General features: G+C 33.9%; 1 protein-coding gene across 7 annotated transcripts in view; it reads left to right on the plus strand.

Moving 5' to 3' along the window:
- Positions 1–20,900, plus strand: part of DYNC2H1 (dynein cytoplasmic 2 heavy chain 1) — a 349,828-nt gene that overhangs the window by 22,833 nt on the left and 306,095 nt on the right. For all 7 annotated transcript variants that reach the window (XM_050758863.1, XM_050758858.1, XM_050758861.1 and 4 more), the window contains exons 15-28: positions 348–446; positions 1,523–1,662; positions 1,748–1,976; positions 3,144–3,271; positions 7,906–8,021; positions 8,644–8,771; positions 12,842–12,991; positions 14,007–14,212; positions 15,138–15,293; positions 15,382–15,496; positions 16,354–16,524; positions 17,417–17,799; positions 19,499–19,631; positions 19,730–19,847. In XM_050758863.1, coding sequence (XP_050614820.1) covers positions 348–446; positions 1,523–1,662; positions 1,748–1,976; positions 3,144–3,271; positions 7,906–8,021; positions 8,644–8,771; positions 12,842–12,991; positions 14,007–14,212; positions 15,138–15,293; positions 15,382–15,496; positions 16,354–16,524; positions 17,417–17,799; positions 19,499–19,631; positions 19,730–19,847 — 2,272 coding nt within the window. The remainder of the gene's footprint in view (positions 1–347; positions 447–1,522; positions 1,663–1,747; positions 1,977–3,143; positions 3,272–7,905; positions 8,022–8,643; positions 8,772–12,841; positions 12,992–14,006; positions 14,213–15,137; positions 15,294–15,381; positions 15,497–16,353; positions 16,525–17,416; positions 17,800–19,498; positions 19,632–19,729; positions 19,848–20,900) is intronic.

The raw sequence follows: 20,900 nt of genomic DNA on the forward strand, positions 1-20,900 counted from the left end.
TCCAATTCTGCATTTAGTTGTTGAGTCTCTGTAGCCTCCCCCTCCTCAGTCTTTTCCTTATTTTTCATGACTTTGATGAGTACTGGTCAGTTATTTTGTAGAATCTCTCTTGATTTGGGTTCGGATGATGTTTTCCCATATTAGATTGGGGCTGTCCTATTTTGGCAGGAATAGCACAGAAGTGATGTTTTGCCCTTCTCAATAGATTGGTCAAGTATTGATATATCTTGTATAGATTAAGTTAAGCTTGATCACTTGTTTAAGGTGGTATCTGTCAGGTTTCTCCACTGAAAAGTTACTATTTTTCCAGCAATATTTTGAGACTAGTATGCTCTAATTTTTCACAGGTGGTTGTTCTTATGAACATTGATCTGCTTCGGCAGCAGCAGCGTTGGAAAGACGGATTACAAGAATTGAGAACTGGCTTAGCAACTGTAGAAGCACAGGTAGAGTATGTTTCATTTTGTGTGTATACTTCGAAATATGACCTTTTCAGAATGCAAATACAATATATGAATTGCCGAGAAGTTCATAAAAGTTACCTTTAAATCTTGCTAATAAATTCCTAATAGATTTATAATTTTTGACTGAATTATATATAAAGACCATATATGAATGATCAATTTACATGTAAAAATATAAAAATAAGTTCCTGTAGTGTCTTATGGAATGCCAAATTTCTCAATTCAGAATTTGTAGATTTTTGTCTTGGTATTTAAATATCTATCACTTGTTAGTTCTCTTTTAGGTGATTGTGACATCCATAAAAAACAAAGTTAAGTTTAGGTAGAATCCTAATGATTGAAATAATTTTATTTCAGATTTTTTTTTCCTTTTTGGAGGTAAAATTTGAGTTTTATTCATATTTTGATATAATAGTTGATGCATATAAAGGTGGCTAGCACAAAGCCTCCTACATAGTAGATGGTGATGGAATCTTAGCGGAGTATGAGTTAAGTGTCTCACACATTTACATATATTTAATATTTTTCAGTTTTTATAACTTCAAGAAAAAGCAAAAGTACTAGAATTGATATATTTATGGTTGTATAGAAGCAAAAATGTATGTACATTCTTATGAGCAATCTAATATTTTAAATCTCTTATGTTTTAAAATATGTAGTAGATTTACATTATGTAAGAAGCGGGAAGGGAAGAGAAGAGCTATACTTGATGGGAATTTTTGAAAAAGGACTAAGACATTCATAAAATAAACCAGTATTTGTGGTACTACATCATAAAATAAAGTCCAAATATAAAAGTCATTTAATATTTGCTTGCTTTTTAAATTTTGCTGATCTTTTAAAATACTATTTATAAGTATGAAGATTAGATTTTCATATTTGTCTCTAAATAAGCTTATGCAGAGAGTGACAAAAGATATACCTGTTTTCACATATTTGAAATGAGTTGGTTTTATTTTTGTGATTATAAATGTACATTATGTGACATGAAAGTATTAAATGAAAAATCCATTCTGCTGCCTAATTTCTAAATTAAAAATGTGAATGTAACATATTAGGGATTCCAAGCAAGTGACATGCATGCATGGAAACAACACTGGAATCATCAACTCTACAAAGCTCTGGAGCATCAGTACCAGATGGGCTTAGAAGCACTTAATGAGAATTTGCCAGAAATAAATATAGACTTAACTTACAAGTAAGATGTTTTTTAAACCCCAATTTAATGTTCAATGTGTAATTTTCTAATAATTTATGTTTTAAAGTTATTTATTTACTTTTAGACAGGGACGATTACAATTCAGGCCCCCTTTTGAAGAAATCCGGGCTAAATATTATAGAGAAATGAAGAGATTCATCGGCATTCCGAATCAGTTTAAGGGAGTGGGTGAGGCAGGAGACGAATCTATTTTTTCTATTATGATTGATAGAAATGCAAGTGGATTTTTGACGATTTTCAGCAAAGCAGAAGATCTGTTTAGAAGATTGTCAGCTGTTTTACACCAACATAAGGTATAGAACATGTAATGTTCCATCCTTGCATCCTAAAATTATTTCTGATTGATTGAATTTACATTAAATGTATACATTAGTAGTTTATCTTGTGTGGCATAACATTAAAATATGGCAAACCAGAGAGCTGGATCCGTAGATACTTATACAACCTAGATTTACACTGCAGAAGAGAAAAAAGTTATGGGAACTTTTTTTTTTTTGTCTTTGACTATTTTGTGACAATTGAGAAACTTGTTTTTATTTGCTTTTTATTTTTTAGAATTGTTGTGTCAACTTGGCGGTTTGGGCATGGTGGCTCATACCTGTAATTCCAGCACTTTGGGTGGCCAAGGCTAGTGGGTCACTTGAGTTCAGGAGTTTGAGAACAGCCTGGCCAACATGGCGAAACATCATCTTTATTAAAATACAAAAATTATCTGGGCGTGGTGGCGGGCATCTGTAAACCCAACTACCCTGGAGGCTGAAGTAGGAGAATCACTTAAACCAGGGAGGTGGAGGTTTCAGTGAGCTTAAATTGCGCCACTGCACTCCAGGATGGGTGACAGAGCGAGACTCCATCTCAAGAAAAAAGAAAAAAAATTGTGTCAATTTAGAATGTGATATGGTTCTGTTGTGTCAATTTTAATTCTTCCTCTGAAGCCCTCAAATGTTACTGAAATCAGAGCGATTTAACAGCTTATGTCTGTTTAAGTATATCATCCCAACTAACTTTAAGTATAAACTAATTGTATTTCTCATTTGTATTGATCCTAGACATATGACGAGAATTTGACCAGTGTCTTAACTGCCACTGCAATACTTCTGTGTCTTAGATTTCTAGGATGAATCTGGACACTTTCAGATTTGTAGCCTATAGTGACTCTTGGTTTTGCAGAAGTGATTCCACCTTTGAAGTTTTGTATATATTTAATTTGAGAAGAGAATCTAAACAGAGGGTTTATATAATTTTCTTTTAAAAAGTTTATGATTACTGCATTTGCGTATTAAATCTCTTTTTTTCTCTTTATTCTTTAGGCTGTGTGGTAATGATTATATTACTTAAATTGACACTTGAATACCTCATATTTGCCTCTTTTTGTTGGTTTTAATAGTTGGATCGATTCTATTATATGTTAACGTACTGGTTCTATATCTTTAATAATACATTTTTCTTCCTTTAAACAGGAATGGATTGTAATTGGACAAGTTGATATGGAAGCTCTGGTGGAAAAGCATCTTTTTACTGTACATGATTGGGAGAAAAATTTTAAAGCATTAAAAATAAAAGGGAAAGAAGTAGAACGACTTCCAAGGTATTGGAGGTTAATGTAGTACTTACGTACCATAATAATTTTTTGACATGGACAGTAAGGGAGCTCTCTACTTAGTGGTATTGAAGGCAGATCAGCTTCTTGCCTCCTGTAGATCTCAGCTATGACACTTGGGTATCATCTAGGTAGGGTGTTACAGAGAATAAAACAAGTTTTCCTTCTAGAAGCTCTGCTGGGCCGGGCGCGGTGGCTCAAGCCTGTAATCCCAGCACTTTGGGAGGCCGAGACGGGCGGATCACGAGGTCAGGAGATCGAGACCATCCTGGCTAACACGGTGAAACTCTGTCTCTACTAAAAAATACAAAAAACTAGCCGGGCGAAGTGGCGGGCGCCTGTGGTCCCAGCTACTCGGGAGGCTGAGGCAGGAGAATGGCGTGAACCCGGGAGGCGGAGCTTGCAGTGAGCTGAGATCCGGCCACTGCACTCCAGCCTGGGCGACAGAGCCAGACTCAGTCTCAAAAAAAAAAAAAAAAATAAATAAAATAAAATAGAAGCTCTGCTGGCTGAGACCTATTAGGTAGAATAGACTGAAGAAAGAGTCTTTGATCTTGATCTGGTATGAGGAGCTATGTTTGATATGCATTGGCACAATCTCAGTACGGTTAGAAGCTACTGGTGAGAGCATACTAGAGAATATAAAGCTAGTGACATTTCACTCTGCTTTTGTACTGCTCTGCTTCCTTTCAAGATGTACAACATAGTGCTGCATTTAGATATTGCCCTAAATGTGGATAAAAGCCTCTAAGGGGCAACTCAGCTACTTGAGAATATAGCCTCCTTGGATCTAAAATACTCACCACCAGAACCACTCTTAGCAATAAGTTCCATGAAAGGCCTTGTGTAATCATGCATATATCACCTATAAAGGATAATATCACTTTTATTAATTTATATTTTCATTCTTTCAATAAATACTTAGTGTTTATAAAATGCAAAACTTTGTGCTTTAGGAGTACAAAGAGGAAGAAGACAGAGGACCTGAGATGAATTGCTTATTCTCTGGTAGTGCAATAAGACAAATATATTTGATGATTAATTCAAGTACACACAGGGGTTAAGTAAGTGGGCTCTGGAGTTAGGTAGCTGTTACCTGCTGCGTAACTGACGGTCATTGAAATTGTGAACCTAAATTTCTTTAGCTTTAAAATATTAGCAACAATAGTTATTAATCTCAGAGTGTTTTGAGGATTGAGTAATTTCCATATAAGTAACTGGCACAGGGTATGTTTTCAATAAATATGAGTTACTTTTAATTGTTATTAATATCAGATGGAATAGTCTATATTCCATATTAAGACTGAACTAAAATTATGGGGATTCAGAGGATGATGACGTCCCCTCTGTCTGGGGCAAAATCAAGGAAAATCTTTGTTAGGATAGTAACACTTGAACTAGGATTTTGACAGGTGCAAATGAAAATGGGAGGGTAAAAAAGAACCTCTTAGCAAAAGGAATTGTGTGCTGAAAATATGAAGTTGGTTAATTGAAAATTGTATTAGAGTTAATGTTTTATTAGGGACTAGAGGGAGATGATCCTGGAAAGGTATAGATAAGGTACACAAAAAAGAGAATTTGGATTTTATTCATTTTGGGATGATTAGCTTTTAAAGGGTTCTAAACAGGAGTGTGTCAGTACCAAAGCTGTTCATTAGGAAATTTAATCTGGAAACACAGATACATGGTGGGATAAAGAGATCCTGGAGGCAGACCAGCTAGTCTGTCAGTCTTCCAGAAGAGCAGTAATAATAATGATAATAATAATTATTATTTGAGACAGAGTCTTGCTGTGTCACCCAGGCTGGAGTGTAGTGGCATGATACTTGCTCACTGCAACCTACGCCTCTTGGGTTTAAGTGATTCCCCTGCCTCAGCCTCCCGAGTAGCTGGGACTACAGGCGCACACCACCATGCCCTGCTAATTTTTGTATTTTTAGTAGAGGCAGGGTTTCATTATGTTGGCCAGGCTGGTCTCCAACTCTTGACCTCAGGTGATCTGCCCACCTTGGCCTCCCAAAGTGCTGGGCTTACAGGCATGAACCACCACAACCGGCCATAATAATTAATTGAATTACCTTATTGGATCTCAAAATGAGGAGGAGGAAATAGTATGAGGAATTAAGAAGTCTTATTTATTGGAGGAAGATGAGGGAGTAGGAATAGGAAGAGACAAATGACTTGAGGGTTTGAGCGTGGGTGATTCAGATACCGGTAGTACCATTAACATTAGTTTAAAGTAAGGAAAAGATAGTGCTTTTGTAGTGCTTGCACATGGGGTTTTTCTTCTCTATTGGACCTTGCTTTTGATCCCAATCTTGACCATCTTCTTTAACTTAATGCTGTCACCTGACTGCATAAGAACCTCTACTGCTACCTCTACTATTTTTTTGTCCCTTGCTTTAGATAAATTTCGTATTTATGATCCTTACCAAAAGAAAAACAAAAACAAAAAACAACGCCTATCCCACACTGTATTTTTCATTTTGCCATTTCTTGCTAACAAATTAACATGTATTCATCTAAGTGAATACACACATATGCACATACAAACACACACATTTTATTGGTACTTTTTGGAAATATGCTGTAAGGTTAGAAAAGCTGTATTATTATGATATGTTTTAGATAGTTTCATAAGAAAATAATTTTTGAATATGCATCTTTGATATATGAGTCATCTTCCATTGCTATCTATGGCTGAACAGAATCTCAGTTTCATATTGTGAATATTTTCAAATGAAAGATGAATGTTAGCCTTGTCCACAGCATTCTGTAGTGAGTAAAACTTCTTTGCTGCAATTGTATCACTTTATGTTAATTCATTAGCAAAATACAGTATAGTATAATCTTTTAGGTTTTCCAAAATCACGTATCTTCATGTATCAAATATCGGAAATCATGACTCTTTATGTGTCAGGATTTCAGAAATTTTATAATTTCATGTGTCAAGAAAATTGGCTGTTATATATAGCTTTTGGTTGTTAAGAATTATAGTTTAAATTTCTCCAGCTAGTAGGTGGTTGAGAATAAATAAGTAAAACTTTAAAAGAAAATTATATTTTAAAATAAAATGGTACATAATTAAAACATGTAATTTACCTCTTAAGAATCTCACTTGGCTCTATGCTTTAAGAAAGGCAAGTAGCTTTCCGAATAATCTTTTTGACCAAAGTTTTCAGATTTGTTTTAACTCTGTATAATTGAAGATAAATATGAGACTTTCCTCAGATGAGTGAGTCTGGTTCAGCTTCTCTTTGCTTAGAACGTTACAATTTGCATTGAGGTGCAATGGAAATAATTACTTGTTTAAAACTTTATCCTTGTTTTCTGATTATTAAAATAGTACATTTGTTTTATAGTTTGTTTTAAATATAGTAAAGTACAGAGACAATTCCTGTTAATATTTGATGTTTTGGACATATTAGTATATACATTTATAAAATGTAGATTATATTATATCCTGCTGTTTGTTTTTTTTGAGACTGAGTCCCGCTCTGTTGCCCATGCTGGAGCGCAGTGGTGTGATCTCGGCTTACTACAACCTCTGCCTCCTGGGTTCAAGCGATTCTCCTGCCTCAGCCTCCTGAGTAGCTGGGACTACAGGCGTGCACCACCATGCCTGACTAATTTTTATATTTTTAGTAGAGACAGGAGTCTCACCAGGTGGGCCAGGCTGGTGTTGAACTCCTGACCTCAGGTGATCCGCCTGCTTCGGCCTCCCAAAGTGCTAGGATTACAGGCCACCACGCCTGGCCTATCCTGCTATTTTTATGGAATATTATTTCATTGATAGTTTGCAATGTTATTATCTGCATGTCAAAAATGTGAATTATATGTATATTTAAAAATTTATTTTTCTGTTTCTATGTTTACCTTGTTTCAAACTTTTCACTATTATAGTTAGTGCTTTCATGAAAATGCTTGTGTATAAATCTTGGAGTCTGCCTTGCAATTTTTCTTAGGATAAATTCTAAATGTAGAGTTGTTAAGACAAAGGATATGCCAATTTAAAATTATTTGATATATACATTGCTCTTTACAAAGATTGCATTGTTTTATATTCTAACAGTTCTGGGAATTCTGTTTGCCCACACAATTGAAGATTCAAAGTAACCATTCATTACATTTTTTTCAGTTTGTTAAGTGTACAATGGTGTCTCATCGTTTTATTGTTTTAGTACTTTAACAGTCTAAATTTACTTTCTATCTATATTTAATTTTGTCTTATTTTTATTATTTGCATTTTGGCTGCAGGATAGTAAATTTATTTTATAAATATTTAAATAGGTGTATTACATGCTGTGACAAGATAACTCATTAATATTTAAATATATTCTTTTGATACTTTAGTAATTCATAATGTACCACCTTTTTTTGAAGCTGATATATGCTGGATGATTAAACTTGTAGTATTATAACAAAATCATTGTTCAATGAAAAACTTCAAAATAGTATGTGTAAGGCATTTTTGCTAAATTGAATCTAAATGTGCTTAAAAGATCACTATGTTACTGTTGATATACATTTTTAAGTGTATTACATGAAATCGTTATTATATGAGACTCTTTTCCTCTAATTAGTCTTTTCTATGTCAAAATATGTCCATTGACATTTTTCAGTGCTGTCAAGGTAGATTGTTTAAATATTAACTGCAACCCTGTGAAGACTGTGATTGATGATCTCATCCAGAAGTTATTTGATCTGCTTGTTCTTTCTTTGAAGAAGTCCATACAGGGTAAAGACACATTTTAATTTTAATTTTTACTTAATTTGATATGTAGAAGCATGTACTTTGAGAGTTATAAAATGTGAATTTCAATGATCATTAAAAACTAAAACTGAACTAATTTTAAAAAAGCGGGAAAAGTCCATATTCAATCTTCAAGAAGTCTAAAATGAAGACATCTTTATTATTTGCAGCCTGAGCTAGTATCAGATTGTTGCATTATGTAATTGAGAAAGGTAGGTAATTCTGGTATAATGTATTTCTGCTTATCTCCTCAAATGACAAAGTATTTTTCAAAATACCACAGTTTCTTCTTTTTCCTTTAAACTGAGATGTTTTAGTATGTTATATAAAAGATGAAAAATGTTCAGTAAAATTTACTAAACATGAGTGCATTTTAAGCTTTTCTTAACATTTTTAAATACAACGCAAAGCAACTAAACTTTCATGGGAAGAAATTTCTTTGCTTATTCCACGTCTTGAAATTTTGTTTTATGAAAGCAAATGATAATTTAGAACTTATTGTATTCCATATACTGATTACTTCTACCACCCTTGATTTAGAAATTATGTAATTTAGTATTTTGGATGGTAATAATTACATTTCTTGTATTTCAATGTTACCACTCAGCTCATTTACATGAAATTGATACATTTGTTACTGAGGCTATGGAAGTCTTAACAATTATGCCCCAGTCTGTGGAAGAAATTGGTGATGCAAATCTACGATATAGTAAGTTACAAGAACGGAAGCCAGAGGTGAGAATCACAAAGTAATATTATTATTATTATTACTTTCTTTATTTTTGAGTTGCAACCTACAGTTATAACTCTAAAGGTAATAGTGTGAATTATTTAAGTTTAGTCTTACTCTAACATGCCACATCATAAAACAGACTGCAAATATATCTAAAAATAATACTAAGTGTTACGGTTACTGCTTCATTACACCAATAGTGCATCAAAAGTCTATTTATTTATTTACTTAAATATTTATTTTGAGATGCAGTCTTGCTCTGTCACCCAGGCTGGAGGGCAGTGGCGCGATCTCGGCTCACTGCAACCTCCACCTCCTGGGTTCAAGCGATTCTCTTGCCTCAGCCTCCCAAGTAGCTGGGACTACAGGTACATGCCAACATGCCCGGCTAATTTTTGTATTTTTAGTAGAGGCGAGGTTTCACTATGTTGGCCAGGCTGGTCTCGAACTCCTGAGACCTCGTGATACAACTGCCTCGGCCTCCCAAAGTGCTGGGATTACAGGTGTGAGCCACCACGCCTGGCCTTATTATTACTTTTTACTGCATGGAATATGTTTAAATTAGGTAATTATATGTTATTATTTACAAATATATAATCTCAACATTATAAGGAGGTCCACAATAATCTGGCTCAACTGGTTAGCTCACGATTAGACTTTTGGCTGGGCATGGTAGCTCACGCCTGTAATCCCAGCACTTTGGGAGGCCGAGGAAGGCAGATCACGGGGTCAGGAGTTCAAGACCAGCCTGACGAACATGGTCAAATCCCGTATCTATTAAAAATACAAAAATTTGCTGGGTGTGGTGGTGGTTGCCTGTAATCCCAGCTACTCAGGAGGCTGAGACAGGAGAATCTCTTGAACCAGGGAGGCAGAGGTTGCAGTGAGCTGAGACCGCGCCACTGCCCTCCAGCCTGGGTGACAGAGCAAGACTCGGTCTCAAAATAAATATGTAAGTAAATAAATAAGTAGACTTTGATGCACTATTGGTGTAATGAAACAGTAACAGTAATACTTCGTATTATTTTTAGATATATTTGCAGTCTGTTTTATGACGTGGCATGTTAGAGTAAGAGTAAACTTAATTCACACTATTACCTTTAGAGTTATAACTGTAGGTTGCAAAAGTGTGAAGTTAAGAGCTAAACTAGGAGTACACATACACACATGCATATATAATGGAAGAGTTCATAATTAAATACAAAGGAGAATGGTAAAGATTCATAGAAAACTATCCAGAAGGCTAGAGCCCAGAATAGACAAGCCAAAGTTTTATAACATTATAGATGATTTTGGTTATATTTGGAGCAAGAAGGAGAAATAATTCAAATTAGTATACAAACTTATTTGCCCCCACCGTGTGATAGACTTAAAATTATAAAGAGAGTTTCAAGGTGAATAAAATACCACCCCAATGGAAAGAATTACAGACTTTTGTGTGATAGACTTAAGGGTATTAAAGAGGATTTACAGGTGAATAAAATAATGTATCTGTCTTGTAGAAGGAATTAGCTAAAATAGGAATGGTTATGAGCTGTGGCAGTTAGCAGAGGCATTTGACTGTTATGTATGGATCACCATACTAGGTGTACTAGGTGTACTAGGAGTTGGGGATGCAGCTGTGAAAATATTCTATTCTCATGGATCATATGTGTATGTGTATGTGTATGTGTATGTGTATGTGTGTGTTTGTGTGTGTGTGTGAGAGAGAGAGAGCAAAAGAGAGGATTTTGAGAGAGAGAGAGGAGAGAAGTGAGGATGAGTATGCTCAACTAGGGCATATTACTTAGGGTTGGTGATCATGGGATATCTTCTCAGAGAGATGACATTTGAGCTGAGACCTGACAGATAAGAAAGAGCCAAGCATTCTGAGATTTGGGGACAGATCATTCCAAAAAAGGATGAATAGCATGCACAAAGATCTTAAGGTAGAGAAGGAGCTTGGTATGCTTAAGGAACAGAGACATGTAAACATCAAGAGAGTTAATTATTAAGAGAGCATAGTATTCAAGGAAGAGAATGAATCGTATGAGGTGCAATTGGAAAGAGGCAAGTCCAGATTACGAAGATACTTTTAGACAATCATAAGAAGTTTGTATTTTATTCTGAGTGTAATAAGAAAGTCTTTAGACGGCTTTAAGTGGGGGAGTGACAGAATGTCTCTGACATTTTGAAGTGATGGCTTTAGCTGTTCTGTGGAAAATGAATTGGAGGGAGACAATAGCGGTGGCCAGGCCAGTTAGTAGGATATTACAATATGATAGACAAGAAATGATGGAAACTTGTATCATGTAGTAGTAGTGGAGATAGAATTGGAGAGATTGATGATGTGTGGGGGTGGGTGTGGTTAGAGAAAGACAAATCAAAATATCTCCTAGGGTTTTGGCTTGAGCAGCTGGGAACGTATTGGTGCCATTTCCTGAAATAAGGATGACTAGAGGAGCAACTGGAGTTTGGAAGTGGTAGAGATTAAGTTGTCTGGTAGAAATTGAATGAGGAATGTGGAATTTAGAGTAAAAGTAAGGACTACAAATACAAATTTTGAAGTGTTTTTTAGATACATGAGATTTAAGCCTGGGGATTGGCTTAGACCAACTGGTAGATAACAAACACAGTGTGTAAGACCAGGCTTGAACTTTGCAAAATTTAGACTTCAGGCATAAGAGGAGGAGCAAAGGAGATGAATGGAGTGGGAGGAAAGACAAGAGATTGTAGTGTCACAAAAGCTAAGAGGAGAAATTGATGTTGTTTGCCGGGAACAGCAAGCAATTAGGTATTATAAGAGGTAGTACGTGGCATGAAATAATAAAAGATAATAAAAGTACCTATAAGAGGTGGGAAGTGGCATGAGCTAATAAAAGAACTAGGCAGAATATTCATGTGAGCCATATCAAGGACCTTAGAATCTCATATTCTGTGGTCATTGGGGAGCTGTTGCTAGGTTTTATATAGCAAGGTATTATGTAATTCTCTTTTGGTATGTCTGTTTGTTGGTATGTGCATTTGAGGGGTAGGACTGGAGGTAGGTAGACTAGGAAACTATTGTGATATGTTTTACAGGCTAACTGGAGTTCCGTTCACGTGTAGAAACTTAAAATCCTGAGGTGGTCCAATCATAGTTCACTGCAGCCTCAAACTCCTGGGTTCAAGCGGTCTTCCCTCTTCAGATTCCTCAGTAGCTAGGAGTACAGATGTGCACCACCATGCCCAGTTAATTTTTAAATATATTTCTTTAGAGATGCGTTCTCACCATGTTGACTAGGTTAATCTTAATCCCCTCACCTCGGCCTCCCAAAGTGCTAGGATTACAGGTGTGAGCCGCCAGGCCTGCCCAATTGAGTTATCTTTGAATTTACTTTGTTGTCTGTTTTATTATGTATGCATAGTGATATTTAAAAATGTTTAAATGGATTTTATTGCTTTATTGAATAGTAAAAATACAGATATTAATTATCGGATACTGTTGTTTTACAGAGTTTTAAAAGCCTTAGAGGCAGTTCCAGCAGTTTAGCACCCATTGACCTACACCCAAATTGTTTAACAAACTGTTAGCTATATACAACTTAGGACACTTCAGTTAAAAACCCTGAACGTAGGAGCTTAATTTCACTTCCTTAGTTGTCTGTTTCTTAAGTACCTTTTTGCATGACTTTCTTTCTCTATTAAGTAGGATAATTTAGTTAACTTATGCTTTTAGATAATCACTAATTTTAGCTCCTTTAGAAACCTCTTTTGCATTTTCTTGTGAATGAAACATTTATAATAAGAACTTTACTTTGATAAACTATAGTATTATCTTTATGGATTTCATTTAGTCTCATATTACTACTTTATCTTTTTTAACCTCTGAGGTTAGAGTGCCTTGGTAGAATTTGTATATAGTAAAAAATAACCATCAGAGTTTATATCCAGGAATTTTCCACCAAATCAGAATATATAGGAATTTAACAAATTGTTTAAATGCAAAAATCTTAATTTGAAAAATAAAGTCATGAAACAAAAATTAAAATAAATGAAATCTTAAGAGATTTGATAAAATAGGTTGTTATTCACTTTTTTTTTTAACCTTTAGATTTTGCCCTTATTTCAAGAAGCGGAAGACAAAAACAGACTTCTACGAACTGTGGCTGGTGGAGGTTTAGAAACAATTAGTAATTTGAAAGCTAAGTGGGATAAATTTGAGTTAATGATGGAAAGTCACCAACTTATGATTAAAGACCAGGTTAGAACTTTTAGTTATTTATTAAAATGGGAACTTTTTTCTCACTTAAGATTTCTTGCTTATCTTTTATTCCTTTATAGCCCAGCTTTATAATAATTTAATGTGGCTGTTGAAATTGACCTCCCTGACTACTTTTAAAGTAAAATGCTTTATATAAATGATGATTGTTTCACATGATTTTTCTTTACTTCCTATCATACCAAGAAGAAACCAGTGTCTTTGAAATGTAGCATTATTTGTAGTCTTATGGATGAATTTATTGCTTACCTACTATGTATGACTTAAGTTTATTTCTGAAACTCATGTTTTCTTTAATTACTAAATTTATTAGGATATCAGTTTAACTACTCTAATGGAGACCCCAAAAATTCTAGCTTATGTTTCTCTCTCACATTATAAGCTGCTATGGTGCCTCTGCTCTGTAACTTTGTCCGAGTCCCAGGTTTTGTCAATTTTATTTGTCTATTATCTCCAGCGTATTGTCCAGGATGGGTTATTACCACATTCAGTTGATACCTACTAGGGTCAGGAGAGAGGGAAAGAGAAAAGGGCACCATCTGTCTTTTAAGGACACAACCTGCAAGTTGCACATATCTACTGCACTCATATTTTATTGACCAGAAGTTAGCCTTAGGGCCCAGTCCTTAGCTGCATGGGAGACTGGGCAATGCCTTCCTTAATTTAGCAGCTATATACTCGGGCAGAACAATCAGCAGTCATTAAACAAACATTTGTAAATTATCTTACCTTTGTCGTTAGTTGTACTAGGTGTGGTTAATCACATGAATGATTTTTAAATGATGTTATTTGAATGTTATCTCTTGTTATTATAAATTTATGGTCTAATTTATATCTTTGAATTATTTTATTGAACTTGGAATTAATAATTAAAATACCATCCTTTGAAAAGTTGACATTGGTCATTGATACTTTTTCACTTTTAAATAGAAAATAATGTGAACCCAAAATGAGATTTTACTCTGAATTAAATTATTTAAACTTTATTGGCTTATAGATTGAAGTGATGAAAGGAAATGTGAAATCATGTCTTCAGATCTATTATCAAGAACTGGAAAAATTTAAAGCTCGTTGGGACCAGCTAAAGCCTGGTGATGATGTTATTGAAACTGGCCAACATAATACTCTTGATAAAAGTGCAAAGTTAATAAAAGAGAAAAAAATTGAGTTTGACGAGCTTGAAGTCACAAGAAAAAAGCTGGTGTATGTTTTTTCTTTAAAATTGATACTGCTCGTTTTGGAAAAACAATTTATATATCAAGCTAGTAATTTTCTTGTGTCTGTTATCTTAATACCTTTCCTCATAAACTTCATCAGTTTTTAAAATACAAATAATAAGCATTCATGTACTGTTGTCTTAGGAGTCATAGTTGTGTTACATAAGGATATTAAGAGAAAGCAAATTTCAAGAAAGGCCTAGAAGATAAATTTACCTAGAAGTTATATCAGGGGGTTGGAATTGTCACTTTCTTTGAACTTATCCTATTTAAAAATGAAATATATGTAATTTTCAGAAAAATTACTTTTAGTGCCTCTGAGAGAAAAATAAATCTAGCATAATAAGTAATAATAAAAGTCTTCAAAGAAAAAAATGAGTTGTTGGCTTATAATAATATAAAGTATTAAATTTGAGCACTGCTTTAGGTTCTATTTAAGTAGATGCTTTCATAAGTGAGTGAAGTGAGTCAGTTTTGTTACCATAATTACTAAATGGCATTATACTGACTAGATGAAGGATATCTTATACTCTAGAAGCTTGCCCTTTAAACTGAGAAGAGTATTTTTTACCCAAATTAATCTGTAGATTTATACAATCTTGAATATTTACATATATAAAATATGTATTATGTACATATAAATCTCTCTATATTACCAACTCAATTTTGACTTCTTTGGATAAAATGTATATTAATGAATTTATAGAGTTCATATGTGAGTAGGTAAAGTATAATTCTCAGATAGGTAGTTTCTTCATGTGCTTTATTGTAGTTTCTTATTGTATGTCTATTAAACATACACATGTGGGTATGTACACACATACAAGGATTGGAATTAATAACTTAATAATACTTAACAGTATCAATATTTCTGTTTTTAAAATTTAATATTCCAATATTTGTTTCTATAGTGATGATTGCCATCATTTTAGACTAGAAGAGCCTAATTTCTCCCTGGCAAGTAGCATCTCTAAAGATATTGAGAGCTGTGCACAAATTTGGGCCTTTTATGAAGAGTTTCAACAAGGATTTCAGGAAATGGCCAATGAAGACTGGATCACTTTTCGGTTTGATTCAAAAACAATATTTAGACTAATAATTTGGTTGTTTTATTTTTGGATGTAAACTTTGCAATGTGTTTTTGGTATTTTATAGGACTAAGACATACTTGTTTGAGGAATTTTTGATGAACTGGCATGACAGGTTAAGGAAGGTTGAAGAACATTCAGTGATGACGGTGAAATTACAATCAGAGGTTGACAAATATAAAGTAAGATTTTTTACTTATTTTGCTAGTTAAAAACAATGTTTGGAGCTTTTGTCTTTTTCTTATGTAGTGACTGAACTATATAATTTTAGTTTATATGTTTTTCAATTAAATTATTCCATTTCATGAAGAAAATAGGAAATACAGAGTAAACCACAAAAATTATTGATATTGCGGGTGGGTGCGGTGGCTCATGCCTGTAATCCCAGCACTTTGGGAGGCTGAGGAGGGCGGATCCTGAGGTCAGGAGATCGAGACCATCCTGTGAATGGTGAAACCCCGTCTCTACTAAAAATACAAACAATTAGCCAGGTGTGGTGGTGGGCACCTGTAGTCCGAGCTACTTGGGAGGCTGAGGCAGGAGAATGGCATGAACCTGGGAGGCGGAGCTTGCAGTGAGCCAAGATGGCACCACTACACTCCAGCCTGGGCGACAGACCAAGACTCCATCTCAAAAAGAAAAAAAAAGAAAGAAATTATTGATATTTCTACTACCAATGAGAAAGAAGTTACAAGAAATTTATGTTAAAGTTAAAAAACAGAGTGTTTATACATTCCAGTCCATCATGGGTCCTATCCTATAATAATTAAAAAATAGAGATAGTCTATGTCATGTTTTAAAATATATTAAACTACAAAGGGTAATTTGTGTGTATCCATAGCAACATTTAATCAAAAGCTTTATACAATTCTGTTTAAGAATATGATTTTAAGATTATTAAACAAGAAGATGGAGTAATTAAAATTTTGGTAACTAATAAGCATAAAAGTAAATACTAATTTGCATTTTGCTAATATATGTATATGTGTATACGTATGACTTTTTCTTTTTTCTTTTTCCTTTTTTTTTTTTTTAACAGATCGTAATTCCTATCTTGAAATATGTGAGAGGGGAGCATCTTTCTCCAGATCACTGGCTTGACCTTTTTCGTCTCCTTGGACTTCCTAGGGGGACTAGTCTAGAGAAACTACTGTTTGGTGATTTGCTCAGAGTAGCTGATACAATTGTAGCCAAAGCTGCGGACCTTAAAGTATGACTCACTTTTATAAATATCCCATAAGTCTGGCCTTTTTAAATATACAATATTGCTTCATATTTTGCTTAAATACAAAAAAGCTAGTCCTTTAAGGGAATCAGCTTTAATCAAAAAGTAAACACAAATCATTTTACATAAAAGAAATTAAAAAATTATGTGATATGTTACACATAGAAGCTAGAGGATACACAAATCTAGAGAGCTAAACCAAGAATCAGTTTGCTAATCAGATTTAGAAAAGGTCTCAGGTAAAAGTAAAAGTTGCCACAATTCTATTACAAGTGACAGACTTTTAGTGTTTCGTTCTGGCCATTCAAAAATGTAAGGACTCTTGATGTCAAATTGTTTTATTTCCTATCCAAAAAATAAACCTTTGTGTTTGTTAATAACCTTGGAATATTTTTAAATAATCTTGAGAAGTTATGAAGCATGACTCTTGCAGAAGATGACTCTAGTTGATTGTTAATCATTTTAGATGTATCAGAATCTGCAATAAGATTACAGTATAATTCCAGAATTTCTTTTGTTCCAAATATGGGCCTTTTAGTCTGTAAGACTTCAAATAAGCCAAACTAGTTTTGTCTTTTGTGATGGATGCTTTAATTTTTTACTTTTCTTTTAGAGAAGTAAAAAGCATAAGGCAGAACTTTGTATGTATTTTGACCATGTGAACCAGGATACTTACTATCTTACATGATTTGATAAAATAGCCAGTAATTTTCTTATGGTTGCATGTAAAATAGAGCCGCTTAACTTTTTTTTTTTTTTTTTTTGCCTTATGCTGAAAAGCCAGATAAAATATATTTTTCATAAAATACTTTTCTGTTATTTACTTATGTGATAATTAATGTTGAACGAATAAACATGGATATTTTGTGTTAAATAGGATTTAAATAGTCGGGCACAAGGTGAAGTTACAATCAGAGAAGCTTTACGTGAACTTGATCTTTGGGGAGTTGGAGCAGTGTTTACATTAATTGATTATGAAGACAGCCAAAGTCGAACTATGAAGCTGATTAAAGACTGGAAAGATATAGTAAATCAGGTTGGAGATAATAGATGCCTTCTTCAATCCTTGAAGGATTCTCCTTATTATAAAGGATTTGAAGATAAAGTATCAATTTGGGAAAGAAAACTTGCAGAGTTAGATGAATACCTGCAGAATTTAAATCATATTCAGAGAAAGTGGGTGTATTTGGAACCCATTTTCGGTCGTGGAGCATTGCCAAAAGAACAGACACGCTTCAACAGAGTTGATGAAGATTTTAGGTCAGTACAATGATGTAAGACATAAACACATATGGTAGTTTTTTTTTTAATTAATTCATATCGTGAAGTGCTTAATAAAGGCAAATTACTTTTACATTATTGGTATCCTCTGTGTATTCAAACTCTTTCTCTAGAGGATCCTTTTGAGAAGCTTTCTCTAGTGGATCCTCTCATTCAAGCATTTACTTCTTGAACCATTATGGTGTGGTCTCTGTTATTACTACTCTACTTAATAATACATAGTTCCTAAAATCACCAATTACTTTCCTGTTTTAAATTCAAAGGGCATTTTTCATTTTTTATTTTACTTTATCTCTCATTAGGATTTAATAGAGTTGAGCATTTCTTCTTTCTTAGAAAGTCTCTTCCATTGGCTTTTGTGATATTGTCCTCTCTTGGTTTTCTGGCTGTCTCTCTAGTTCTACACATAGTTCCTAGTCCTTAGCTGTCTCCGAACCTTTAGATATAGTCATTCTCCAGTCTTCAGCCTTTGATTTTGTTCTCACTGTATTCTCAGGTAATCTTAACCACTGCCAGCATCAGTTCTCTTTTATGTGCTTAGGTCTCCTCAACTTACATGTACAGCCCATATTTCTCCTCTGAGCCCCAAATCTAGCAAACATGCTCAAACAGTAGGCTAAAACTGAATTCATGAGCTTAATTTACCAGTTCCTTTCCAACAAATCTTTTTTCTTTTTGATTCCTATTTCAATAAATGGCCCAACCTAATTGTTGAAAGCAGAGACATGATGTATGACTTTGATATCTCCCTCTTTCTCCACTTTTACATACATTAAGTTGCCAAATTTTGTTGATTCTAACCTACTTAGTGTATCTGGAACCAAGCACCAGTACAGAAGTATATCTGTACTTCTATTCTAATATTCTGTGTCTCTCACTTGGATTACGCACATTAACCTTCTGACTTGCTCTTATATAAGTTTTTCACACAACAGCCGGAGTAATTGTTTAAAAATGCAGGTTCAGCACTTTCTTTACTATTTACTTTAACTATTTTAAAGTAAATAAAACTTTAAAATAGTTTCCCATCATGCTAGGGATAAAGCATGATCTGCTCCTTGTTCATTTCTGTATACTTTTCTTGTGCTGCTCTCCATTTTGCTTTAGTGACTCTGGCGTTTAGTTTCTCGGACATACCTATCTTTTTCCCAGAATCTTTGCCAGAAGCTTCTTCTACTCACTCACTTTTTCTTTTTATTCTTCATCCATATATCAATTTAAATTACTTCCTTAAAGAAGTCCTAGGTTATGGGTTGCCCTATTAGCCATTTTAGTGGCTAAAATACCTAAAAAGTATTTTAACTTTTTACTTTATTTATTTAACTTTTTACTTTATCTACCTTATTTTAACAATACTTTACTTTTCCTTTTTAACATTTATCACAATTTTATTTAAATATTTCTAGAAATTATTCGATGTCTTTTGCCGTCACTAGAAGCTCTCTATTAGTTAGGGCTTAAAATTAGCTTAGCAAATGAAATATATAAGATAATTTATAATATGGGAAGTTAAAAATGGTAGTGTGATATTAATTTTTAACATTCCTAGAGGTATACTACTGTAATAATAGTGTTACCTTTAGTTTGTTTTAAGCAGGTAAAAAAAAGTCTTAATCTCCTTTTTTTACCCCCCAAATTGTTAAAATAGATGTGAAGATACTTTTTTTTTCTTTTGTAGATCAATAATGACTGATATCAAGAAAGACAATAGAGTCACAACATTAACTACTCATGCTGGAATCAGAAATTCTCTACTAACAATACTTGATCAGCTTCAAAGATGTCAGAAATCATTAAATGAATTTTTGGAGGCATGTTTTTTAAGAAAAATATATCATAAATTGTAAAGTACTTGATATCTTAATTATTTGAAAAACAAAAGCTATTTTTTTGTTTCTATTTTTATTAGGAAAAACGCTCAGCATTCCCAAGATTTTATTTTATTGGTGATGATGACTTATTAGAAATACTGGGCCAGTCTACTAACCCATCAGTGATTCAGTCTCACCTTAAGAAACTTTTTGCTGGTAGGAGTCAACATTTATTTAACAGATATTTATTGAGTTTCAACTGTCTGCCAGGCCTAATGTTATGCTCTTAAGTAGACTACTGAATACAGTAGTCAGTTCATAGATCCAAATACAGTTCCTATACCCAAAGAACGTACAGTTTAATAGGGGAGACAAGGTTGTAAGTTGACAAATATAATACAGTGTGACAATTCTGGTGAGTGACATAAGTATGTGGTGCTATAGCTCCATCTGTGAGGGCCTTTAGCTCAGTTTTAGGGCATCATGAATAAGTGACATCTAGGGTGATACTGAAGAATGTATAGGCCTTAGTTAGAAAAAGGTAGGCAGGCAGTGGGAATAGGCTGTTCTAAGGCCTGGAGTGAAGGAGAATATGCCCCTTCCTTATTGAGTTTAAGGTCTCCTGAATGACATCCAGGTGGAGATACTCCATAGGCAGTTATTGTCAGTGAAGAGACCTAGGTGAGAATGTAGGCGTCATCCATATAGAAATAATAGTTAAGCTATGGGAACAGGTGAGATTACATGGGGGAAAAGTGTAATGTCAAATGCTTTGATGTTGTAGAGTCACTTTAATGGGATACTTATTAGTGGCAAATGGAATAGGCTTATTACCAAAATAATGACTATTATTTTCTTAAAATACTTAATTTGCTTGGAAAGAGCAAGCAAATGAATGCTTCTATAGAGCAAACAGCTCTATAGAAAAGAGCTCTATTTTTCAAATTAAATTTATGAAGTAAAATAATTTTCATCATTTTAACTAATAATCAAGGATCAGCAAAATATAACCCATGGACCAAATCTGGATCACTACTTGTTGTTTTTTTAATAAAGTTTTGTTGAAACATAATCCTGCACAGTAATTTATGTATTGTTGTCTATAGCTGCTTTCATGCTATGAATGCAGTGTTGAGTAGTTGACACTGACCATATGGTTCATTAGACTTAAAATATTTACTCTCTGGTCCTGTACAGAAATATTTATCAATTCCTGTGTATCTGAAGCTTTAGGATGCTTATATTTGTAAATATGATTTGGGCAGTGGG

This window comes from Macaca thibetana, chromosome 14, assembly GCF_024542745.1.
Source record: "Macaca thibetana thibetana isolate TM-01 chromosome 14, ASM2454274v1, whole genome shotgun sequence".
Classification (NCBI taxonomy): Eukaryota; Metazoa; Chordata; class Mammalia; order Primates; family Cercopithecidae; genus Macaca; species Macaca thibetana.